This window comes from Furipterus horrens, unplaced genomic scaffold (assembly GCF_987537825.1).
Source record: "Furipterus horrens unplaced genomic scaffold, mFurHor1.1.pri manual_scaffold_6, whole genome shotgun sequence".
NCBI lineage: Eukaryota > Metazoa > Chordata > Mammalia > Chiroptera > Furipteridae > Furipterus > Furipterus horrens.
The window spans coordinates 69,338,253-69,349,667 of record NW_028327176.1 but is presented as its reverse complement, the minus strand read 5'-3'; the positions used below and the strand labels follow the sequence as shown (position 1 = coordinate 69,349,667).

The 11,415-nt window shown below is 39.4% G+C and overlaps 1 protein-coding gene across 1 annotated transcript; it reads right to left on the bottom strand.

Annotated features, from left to right (window-relative positions):
* Window positions 1–250: 250 nt before the first annotated feature.
* IL1A (interleukin 1 alpha) lies at window positions 251–9,468 on the bottom strand. The gene is made up of 7 exons (XM_090280329.1): window positions 9,315–9,468; window positions 8,629–8,737; window positions 7,618–7,666; window positions 6,587–6,809; window positions 4,888–5,061; window positions 3,785–3,906; window positions 251–1,608 (listed from the first exon to the last, which is right to left on the bottom strand). Exons 1-7 carry the CDS (start codon window positions 9,439–9,441, stop codon window positions 1,411–1,413), a joined length of 1,002 nt encoding a protein of 333 aa, XP_090136455.1. The 5' UTR covers window positions 9,442–9,468; the 3' UTR covers window positions 251–1,410.
* Window positions 9,469–11,415: the final 1,947 nt, after the last annotated feature.

Here is an 11,415-nt window from a genome sequence, read left to right as displayed (position 1 = left end):
CTCTGTGTGTGTGAGTTTGTGTGGATATATGAACATATGTGTTGTTAGTGTGGTGTGAGCTACTGAAGATATTATCATTCTTATTGCCATTTATGCTACTGGCTAGCTAACAAAGGGGAGAGAAAAACCATAAAATCTTGGTTGATTTTGTAAAGTAATATTATAGTTATTTATCTGAACTTTTGTTATCGCTCCTAATTATCATGTAATAAAATAATGATTAAGACAATAAGTAATTATGTGTCGTATTTTTTGTAATTTTTATTCAATTGTGATTGATAATGTATCAGTCTTCATTGTTGACAGTAATGTAACACTGTGGTTTGATCCTAGCTTTTAAAACCAAGAAGGAACATTGCTTATGATCCAGAAAAGAAAGTTTAGATAACAGTCGTCCTGTGGTTGCCAAAGTTAAGTTCGTTCCATTTTAGCTAGCAGGACTTGATAGCAGGTCTAATTGAGTGGCACATGAACAAAAAAGCAAGTTTAAAGGCAGAGGAGGGGAAATTTTTGGCCAATTATCAGCTCAAACAAACAAAGTAATTAATATAAACTTATTATCATAATTACAGGGATCCCAGACATTAGAACACAGAGCCTCATGGTAATGGAAAAAGAACATCTTGGACCAAAGTGCCTTAATGTAAGTAACTACATCAAACTCATTCAGCCTGGAAATCACTGTTGTTGAGGATGCCCAGTCACACTCAAAGATTGCAAAGAATTGCCATAAATATAATAATATGTTATAATTATCCTAAATTATACTTATAAATATATATGCATATATAAATAATAACTTAAAATAACATTCCATGCTTTGCCTTATTCTTGAAGCTCAGTTTCAAGAAGCATTTTAGTGAAATGATCTCATAGATTGTCATACAATACTGCTGAGGCAGAAAGGACATAGGTGTCATTCCCTCCATTTTGAAGACGATCAAATTCAAGTCCCAGAAACTTACAATATTTGATGAAGGGTTCATCAGCAACTTAAAAACAAAAGGCAAAGGAGTTGCAATGAAATCCTGGGTCTATCGCTTCTCATTCCAACTGCCATTGTGAGCATTCCTTAGTTTTTTTATGCCTTAGTTAACCCATATGTAATATAGGTAGAGTTTTTTGATAGTCAGGAGTCCTGGTGCTCCCAAGATGATTGTTATGAAAAATAATAATTAAAATGATTGGTAGTTTGCATAGTATAGGGTGTTCCTTAAATAACAAACAACATTATATTTAGTGTTGGTTCACTAGACCTTACTCCCTCTCTTACAAAGAGAGTAAACATTCATTTAGAATTATGAAGGCTCAGCACATGCTCAATGAGTGACTAAGAGCAAAGGATTTGACTTCTTCATGTACATGGTACATACGGATTGTCGACATTTCACAAGTAAATAGACTCCAAAGTCAAGGCTGGTTTTCCAGTATCTGAAAGTCAGTGATAGAGGGTTGCCCACTTGCCATGTGCACTACGTGTTCTTGCTTTGTGGCAATAAACAAGTCTGGATGGGCAACTGACTTGAAGTAATTCTTAGTGCCATAAGCTTCCCAGAAGAAAAGGAGGTTGGTCTCATCTTTGATGATTTTGGGTGTCTCAGGCATCTCCTAGGATAGGGAGTACAGAGATGTTAGAGAATAAGATGCTAGAACAAGGATTGAAGTTCAATCCCTTGACATGTGGCCTTGGTGAGAAACCTAGCACTTTAGGATTATGACTCTGTAATATGATGTAGGTTCTTCATTCATTTGTTCATTCAGCAGGCGTTTATTACATGCCTATTAGATGTATGGCCCCATTTCATAATAGCTGGTTTCCTTAGTTAACTGGAGAGAAATACAAATTAGTATTGAAGATTGCCAATGACTCCAGTGTCTCCCTGTATCCTGGCAGGTGGGGTCAAACTTTGTTCTTGTCCTGCCTCCATCACAGGCATGCAGCAATTTGCATCAAATCCAAGCACTAGTGATTCTAAGATCTCTAAAGATTTTGACCTCTAAGATGTGACCTCAAATCATACCTTTGAGAAAGTAATTTATAATTTAAAGATGTTTATGTCCATATTTAAGTCAACAACTGAAAGTTAAAAAAACAACAACACATACACACACAAACACACACCACTTCCCAGATGTATTAGCAGCTGAATCTTTTCAATACAATTGTTGACAATTGTGATCTCTTTAGACTGTACTCTTCCTGTGATTATGAATAGAATCTAACAATACTTCCATGGAAAAGTAAAATTAAAATTCCAACCTGAGGTGTTTCTTCTTACTCTGTTTTAGTCAAAGCAACTACATATCCTTTTGAGATTTCCTTGGGGTTTTCAATGTCAATAGGAATTTTATTTCCTAAACATATTCCTCTCCTAATTTTTCTCATCTCAGTAAATGTAGTTTCTCCTCTTGCTCTTTTTGGTTCTGTCTTCATAATGTAACCAGATTTTGTCTACTGCTTCCCACCTGTCTCAGCACTTCCCACCTCATAACTGTTGTTATCACTTCTTACTTGGGTACTCTGCTTCCCCTATTGCCTTCCTTCTGATTTATTCTCCATTAAAAGAAAAAAGTGAACTCCCTTTAATGGATTTTTATTGTATCTCAATGCAATCCAAATGCAAGGCTCCACCAACATTTGCCTGCATTTATCCTCCCTCCTCTCCACGATGCACAGAACCTATAGGGTCCTTCTGATCTTTGAAGCTGGACATTGAGCTCTTAAAGATCTACAACCTGGGAGCAGTGAGATCCCTCTGTTTAGAATGCCTTATTCCCACCCATCCCCTGGCATGAGGGCATGCTCCCTTCTTCCCACCAGCAACTTGCATCTCCTTTATCTAAAGAACACTCTCCCACTTTTCTCTATCTCGGCACCCTGTTCATTTGCTTTACAGCATTTTGCACATTGCGCTGGTTGTTTGGCTTGTCTATTGTCTGTGTCCCCCAGAAGACTAAGTTCTATAAGACTAGGAATATTGGCATACCACTGTCTACACAGCTACTACCACTAGTTTGCCAGGTAAAGGGTTCTCAGTAAATAATGCTATTGAATAACTTCATGAATGAAGCTACTGCCCTACTCTGCAGGCACCACTTTCATCTCGCTTGGTCCAGGTAGAGAAACACATGCATCATATAAATCCTAGTGGGGGCAGGGCGTTGGATTACACATTTACTGAATAGGAATCCTCTACTTATCAGTGGAGAAAACATTTAAGACTACAGTGGGTGTGTTTGTGGGGGGAGAGGGTAGTGGAAATGGAGCTGGGGTGAGGGATAATGCCGGCACCAATGAAGAGAGAGACGCTAGAGTCAGAAGGTGAGGGTCTTGGCTCCAGCTTTTTGCTTTGTGTCTGCTGGTGCATGATTAATTCTCTCTGATCTCAGGTGGCTTGTCTGAGTTTCTTAGAGACACGTCCATTGTCCTACTGCTTTGTATCACGTACGTCAGATAGTAGATATCAGTAAAGACTGAAGATGGATGGAATAAATGGATGCCCTGGGATGGGAAGTGAACAGGATCAGGCAGGGAAAGGAAAAAGAGAAAAGAAGGTAATTTATCTTTTACATACATGTGCACTTCCATTTTACTGTCTCACAGACCCTGCCTAGAATTGCCTCTGGGGTTGGGTGAGAAGCAGTATGGGGGGCAGGTGGGCAGGTGGGAACTGTGACAGGAAGAGAAGAGGACTGTGCACTCTGCTAGGGTGTCTGCCTATTGGGATCATTTATAAACATATGGGATGTAAGAAAGATAAGTTAGAGTCTGAGGACAACTGACCTTTAGCAATACAGGAACGTTTTCACTTTGGGCACTCAGAAACAGCCGTGTTTTTGAGATTCTTAGGGTCACAGGATATTTAGAATCTTCGTTTGATATATAACCACCCATGTCAAATTTCACTGGTGAAGAGAAAACAAAAAAGAAAGTAAATCCATTGTATTTGTATAGAATTAAGTGTTTGTGTAGATACTCTGTGTGTGTGTGTGTGTGTGTGTGTGTGTGTGTGTGTGTGTGTTAGGTCTCTGAATATGGTGAAAGTACCAGAAATGGAATTTGGCCTTCACAATGTCTGACACATTCACTAGGCAGGCAGATACTTGATTAATGTCTTTAGAATTTTCTATGTTGAATGAATGCTTAGGGGTTGAGTATTTGTTATGTATCGTATAATTATATTAGTGGAATAAGACCTTGAAATTTGTGAGGTCATGAGTTCATAATGACCTAAAAGGGAGGGGTTTAGGAATGGAGACAACCATGTTGGTAGTGATAGTGACAAGTAGTTTAGTTTTCCTTAGAGAACAATGCTTAATAGGAGTTGTAAAATTATATATGCCTAGGAACCCAGGAGTTTCAATTTTGGGCTATATTCTAAAGAAATAACCTCATAGGAAAAAAGTATATATACAAAGATATTTGTAACAGAATTACTTAGAGCAAACCTGACTACATGTAATTGTTATATACAAGTAATTGTTCTTGTTTGGTGTCATTTGTAAATTTGATTGGCAGGCTTTCTAATGAAGCATAATGGCTTCTCATTGGTTCTGGGTAAATTGAGGTGAGTCATTTAATATTTCTGAGTCTCACTCCTCATCTTTAAAATAGAGGGTAAGACTGAGAGAACCAAAGGAGAAATTGCACCAGAAAACTTCACACTGAACTTAGCGCTCTCATTGACAGGACACTTCTCTTGTGGGCTCTTAGATTTAGCTGGGGTTCCTGTGCTTGCCTGGGATTTTTACCAGAGTGATATGTATCTTTCCGTTTTAGAATAATTGTGCAAAGTCAAGAGTCTAGAGGAGTGTATCCTTTGAAAGCACAAAACTTGAAAGAAATAGAAATAAGAGGATGAGAGGATGACTAAGTTGTCTATTTACCTGCTTCATCCAGATTATTTAATGCGGTAGCCACGAGGAGTTTTCGCGAATTGTCTAGAGTGATACTTTGATTGAGGGTGTCATTCAGGGTGAATCGCTGTTTGATGACCCTCATGAAGTTGTACTTCATGTTGCTCTGGAAGCTGTTAGGTGCTGAGTGAGGCTGGATGATTTCTACAACCATTAGCACAAACTGAGGTTAATGTCTTGATGCAAACACATGACACGCTTGCTCTAATACAAGCACAGAAAGCTATGGAAGGGATACAAGGAACACTCCAATCCAGGTGAGGAATCAGAGAAGTAGAATTACCCTGCAGTAGTAGAGTGGGCTCTAGGATCATTACTGTGGTAACTTATTCTTTTTAAACTTTGATGCCTCGGTATTTTTATAGAAAAGAGCTTATTTGTGCAACTTTCTCATTTTTGGTTGTTTGGAGGTTTCTAAGTAACCAGGAAGATTTCTAGTATTCCCTACTTATATTTTCCAATGAATGCACTCTGAGAAAAGAAATAGATACATTAAGAATTTTGAACATTACTGAGGGAGCAGGTCTAAATGTCTATAATCCCTCTGAACAGTGATGTAAATCAGTAGTTTCACAAATTCTCATGGCTCTGCATAATTCTACCTCTAGGAGTCTATTCTAAGGAAGTCAATGGTGATAGAAATGAAGGTTTATGGGTACGGATGTTCATTGTTGCATTACTTATAGTGGTGAAAAATTGGAATTTTAAAATGCCTTTGATATATTGTTAAATTTTAAAAAGCCAGATATAAAATTGTGTATAGTAGAATTCCAACATATTCATGCACATAAGTATATAGAAACAACTTTAAGGAACATTGCATATTGCTGGCAGTGGTAAACTCTTAGTGGTAGTGTGAATATTTTTAGTTCCTTTCTAATATCTCTTAATATTTTAGGTGAATATATGTTAGTGTTTACCTGTGACCTTAAAAGTATTGGGTTTATGTTTCCCATAGAGCATTGTAGAGTAGAGGTGTGGGAGAAAAATCATGATTTTTGAAGTTAGAACTGAATTTGGTTTGAGGCTTTCCCATTTAAACATTGTGTGACTTTGGGCAGGTGACTATCTCACTAAGCTTAGTTTCCTCATACATAAAATGGAAATGCAAGGTTGTTGCAAAGTTTACAGATAATGCAGCCATTAATAAAGTGGTATTGTTAACAAAGGTAGTAGCGGCAGTAGTAATAGTAATAATAATAACAACAGCAATAGCTGTCATTGAGTATTTACTGTGTGCCAGGCATTATTTTAGTCCAGAGGGTTGCAAGTATTAACACATTTAATCTTTGTAATGAGTAGGGGCTCTGATTATCTCCATTTTGAAGTAGAGGAAATTGGAGCACAGACAGGTTAAATAACTTGGCCAAGGAGGCATAGTTAGCATGTGCCAGAATATAGCTTGTAAATTGTTACCCACTATCAGTGTATAAATGTTTTCTGCAAAAGGGCTGAAAGTCACACAACTTTCAAAGTATGGCCATGAAATGAGCACGTGAGCAAATATTTTAGACTCAGGCCACTGCTGCTTTCCTTCTTTATGGATTCCAGACTAAGGTCTGGTTGCCCCCTTGTTACTCTGAGTCTAGGTTTTATTTGCTCCTATACTCAACTGTCCCTATTGCTTAAAAAAAGAAACACAAGAACATTATTGTACTTGACCCCCTACCTTCTTCTGGATCATTGGCAATGGCTTCCAGGTCATCATCAGTGATGAACTGGTTGAAACTTAGCCGTCTCTTCTTCAGAATCTTCCCATTGGCTGCCACTGTCACTACACTCTCCTTGAAGGTAAGCTGGGTTGTGTTAGAGGTCTCAGAGGTGCTCAGAGACATGAATTTATCCATGCAGTCCTTTGGAAGTGGGTCATAGCTTGCATCATAGAAGGATTTCTGTGAGGAAGGGAAGTAGAAATTGAGAGGTTGCCCATGGCCATAGAATGTAAGTCCTTTCAGTAGAAGTTTTAGTCAACAGACTTAGTGAGAAGGATCTGCATTATGATCTTCACTAATCCAAATTTCATCAATATGTCCTCCCTGTCCCTTCCTTCCTCTCAAGAGTTCCCTGAAAGAATGTGATCTCTTGGCCAGTCTTTGTCATCCATCGGTTGATTCAAAAATCAGAAGGAATAAAACAGGTTTACAAGTGAGATCTTAGTGAGTGGTGGCTTTCCAGTTAATTCTCCCTCAGGAGGTTAGACTTTTACTGGACAGGGCACAAATTATTCAGAAATAGTCCTCTGGGAACAACTTTTAGAGCCACTACCAAAGACACACAAGGCAGTTCTTGCAGGGTCCCCTAGCAAATCACATAGCTGGTGAATGGCTTGCCTCCTCCCCCTCAGCTTCATCCGCTGTTACATTGCAGGGCTATCTCTAATCTCTGGAGCTGGAGTTAGAGAGGATGTCTCTTTAGGAGACAGACCTCTGGTGATGTGGCCCAAAAGGGCTTTCTCAGGATAGCACAACTAACATTCTCATGGAGCCTGACCAAGAGACTCCAGTTTTGAGGGTTGATGAAGGCCATCAACTTAGTGCAGAGAGCCAGCCTGTCTCACTTATAATGAAAGGATACATGTCTCTGGACATCTCGTGAGGGTACAACAGAGCATCTAGGACTCAAGCTGTTGCTGTTTTCTTCCGGTGGAGAAAATACTACTGTGTCAGATAGCAGTCCTATAAGAAATAGTCATTTACTTACCTGATTCAGAGAGAGTTGGTCAATTTCAGAACTGTATTCTTCATTTTCACTGTCAAACAAGATAAAAAGAATGTAGTTGTTTGTTATATCACTAAAGTCACTGAGCAACATATTCTAATGACCACATTAGCTCTGGGTAAAAAAAACACACACACAGCCACTACTGTCATCTTAGAAAAGGACTTCTATATTCACACATATATAGTGATTTGTCCCTCACTAGTCTGGAATTAGTAATCAACAGGGAAGTCTTTGAATTTTAACTGTGTTTTATCAGCAAAAAACAAGACTTGGATAATAAATTAAAGACTTCTAATTAAATTTCAGAGAAAAATGTTAAGCTCCTTGAGAGAGAAGAAGTACTCTTGAAGCACCTCATTTTAATTTTAACCAAATAAATTATGTTACACATTGCTTTCATGTATTCACTGAAATGGATTTAATCATTTATACTTGGCAACACATCCAGACAACACCTGGATGTTAGTGCATATTAACAGGGAATGGGAGCACTAAGCTTGTATAAAGTGTTCTATAAGTTCACCTTTTTATTCATTTATGTTTCTCCTATGTCTGGATGAGGTTTGTTTGACTGTGAAAGAGCACTCATATGCTCAGATTGCTGTGGAGTCATTTTCTATTCCACACTGCAGTCAGGAAGTTTTCTGAGAACGGTTTCACTCTCTCTGACAGTCCATTAAAACCCATTAACATATCAGAACATGTGACCCCAACTGAAGCTATGTTTGAGTAGATATTGAAATTCACTAGGACTCAGCAAGCCTTAAAAATAATTTTTCTAGAATGACTGTCTCCCTGTCAATGCCATCTCAGTTTAACATGCTGGATGGCTAGTTTCCTTGGGTCTTTGCTAAACCTGCCCTGTCTTTAGAGGTAGGGCACATTTCTTCAATCTGTGCCAGTCTAGCCCCATCCTCATCACTATAATTTCTAGCTGGATTTTAATGTACTTGATCCCCTCATTGAATCACAAGAGAATCTATTTCCTACCTGCAACAGTTCTTTAGGTCTCCAATGAAGTCAGGGACCTTGGCCATCTTGATTTCTTCAACAGAGAACACCAGGAGTTGCCAGTTCAGCCAGTCTCTGAACCAGATACCTGCAAGGAGAGCCATCTCTGCTCTGTGTTTCTTGAGAAACTTAATGCATGACTTAGCCCACACTCAGCATTTTCCCCATTATTCTTTTCACTCCCTTGAATTATTTGCATTGTATCTGTCTCCTCTACTAGATTGTAAACTTCTTTTAGAATCTTAGTATCCCTTATGTGTCTAACTCAATGAGCATGCCACAGTAGGCATTCAGTGAACTTTGGATAAGTTAAAGAAAACCCCACAAGAATGGAGTGTTTGCCTTACACAGGTGAGAGAGAGCAGAGATGAAAACTTGTAGTTTTCTCCTGGCAGTTTTTGGTAGCAGAGTTCCCTCTGAGAGAGGGCTTCTCTGCACCCACCTATGCCCTTATATGAGGTCAGTTCCTCTGTCCCTGAGTTCCCCACTAGGAGAAAGAATCATTTTCTGAAATCTGACTGTGATTCTAACTCACACACCAAACTAGGAAAGGACAAGAAAAGGAAGGAAAAGGCTTTAGGTTCAGAGGAGGCAGTTTGAGAGATAACAGTCAAGGAAACAAACAAAAAATGTTTTAAAAGCCAAAGATGTAATACAGACAATACCTTTGCTAGTCAGGTGCCAGTGATATGACTCCCTCTCTGCCTGGAGACTTAATACAGTCACTGAATGCCAGTCAGCCTCTTTTGCCTTTTGTCTTCTGTGGAGTAGGTGTGGCCATGGTTGCGTCATGGGGAATTTACAAGGAAGAATCCTGCTTTGTATATTTTTTGTGTTCACTCAAACTTATACCCTGTTTTCAGAGATTCCTGGAGTTTTGGACTTGGTTTATGTATTTATTGCTTTGCTCTTAACAATTATAAATACCTCCTCTTAGAAAAAGGGAAGAAGAACAGGAAATTTATCAAGTTTCTAAAAATATATGGTGTAAGTGAAAGAAGAACTCCTAAAATCAGAATTATATGTGGCTAGAGTTGGAGAGGAACTTCAAAGCTGTGATTTGTGTTTTGGCTTAATTTACTTATTGCCCCGTATGGCTGAGTATTAATTGACAGGATATTTGGCATCCCCTGGCATCTGAAGGGTGGCCCTTGAGGGAAGAAGACCCATTTTTATCTGAAGAGGGAGGCTTGTTTGACTAGGCATAAATCACTGAGTATGGGATAACAACCTGCTGGTTAAGGAAGAATAGAAGAGACAAAAGTGGTATTTAATAGCAAAAGTCTTCATCCTCTTACTCCTCTGAATACCATCAACCCATTTTCTACAGAAATGATAGAGCTTCAGGAGAGAACTCTCAGCCCTGGTCATGTGATAGCCTCCACCAGAGCCCAAAAAGCAGTCCAGTCTAGAATAAAGCCCAGGTGTATGAAGATACCTGCAGACTCAGAAAGGTGTGGGCAAGTCCCCGGCCAGAGGCCAGTGGCTAGATTCAAGAATAGAGGTTGGGGGGAAGGAAGGGGCTCATGTATGACACTGATCAGACTCTGTCAGTATTCTGAAGCTAGCCCAACTCAGATGCTACAACACCGGACTCCGAGTAGATAAATGTCTCAGGTTTTCTGGTTGGAGTTGAAGCCACATAAATTTTAAATAAGGGAAAGAGATGGAAGAAGAAGGTAGAGGAGGAAAAACAAGGTAAAGAGAGAAAGGTGAGGTGTGGCAACATGGTATAAAAAAGCAAAAAACACAGAACTGGAAGTCAGTGGCTTGTGTGAGTTGGATAAAGTGTTCTCTCTGGTCCTGTTCAAGTGTAAATAATGGAGTTGGTGAGATGATCATTCTGGTCTATCTTAGGTGCAAAATGTCTGATCTGATTCTGTTGCTCAGTTCAGTTCCTCCTGATCATAGGCCTCGTGTTTCAATAGCCATAAACAAGAGCTAGCTGTTATCCTGCATGTAGGCAGTGTAAATGTATGATTAGATTGGGGCAGAGCTTGGGTGTCTCAGCACGATCATTGTATAAATGGTGGTAGTAGCATTTCTCTCCGTCTGTGGTTCCCTTTCAGGCAACACAAAAATGTTAACCCTGGTCACCCTTCTGCCTCCTGGAGATCTTGTGAGGGCTATTACTAAGAAGCAGTTGCAGAGCACATTGTGAATGTGGGCTTCTATGGAGATGCAACTAAGCAACAATAGTAACAACGCTAATGATGGCTCTGTCATATGGGAACCTGTATAATCATCATTATAATGCCTTGGTTCAGCGAAGGAAAAATAGTTCTTATGAAAATATTGATTTGAAAACTTCAATGGGGAGGACATTTTCAGATGAAGACCTCTGTTGAAACGGTGAAGATGTTTAGTCTCTGGGAGGAATATGTAACACCTCTTTGGTAATCCAGGAAAATGCCGTTGGTTCCATCATCAGTGGCAACACCCATCCTGGCTAGTGGCACTCCTCTGTTGTAGAGAATTCCCCAATGTGGTTGTTGAATTTCTCAAGGAGAGTTTGAAAAATTTTTCTAGACAGGCAACTCAGGTTGGGGTCTCATCTCTTTTCTTCATGTGACCTTGGAAACCAGATTTTAAAGGAAGCACCATGCGGGTGAGGTTTAGCGAGTGAGAGGTCCCTGCTTGGTTCTGGGGAGGCTACTGTTCTGTGAGTGTGAACAAAGATTGACTTGTAAGGAGGCCTCAGCAATAGGTCATCTCTTCCAGGGAACAGAGAGCTGAACATACTAAGTAGTACTCCACTGGATCCAC

Coding starts and splice junctions, on each gene's coding strand:
- IL1A (XM_090280329.1), bottom strand. CDS start 9,441: ATGACGCAACCATGGCCACACCTACTCCACAGAAGACAAAAGGCAAAA. Junction 6,810..7,617: donor ACCAACTCTCTCTGAATCAG/GTAAGTAAATGA, acceptor CCTTCCTCACAG/AAATCCTTCTATGATGCAAG. Junction 1,609..3,784: donor ACGTTCCTGTATTGCTAAAG/GTCAGTTGTCCT, acceptor TCCCTATCCTAG/GAGATGCCTGAGACACCCAA.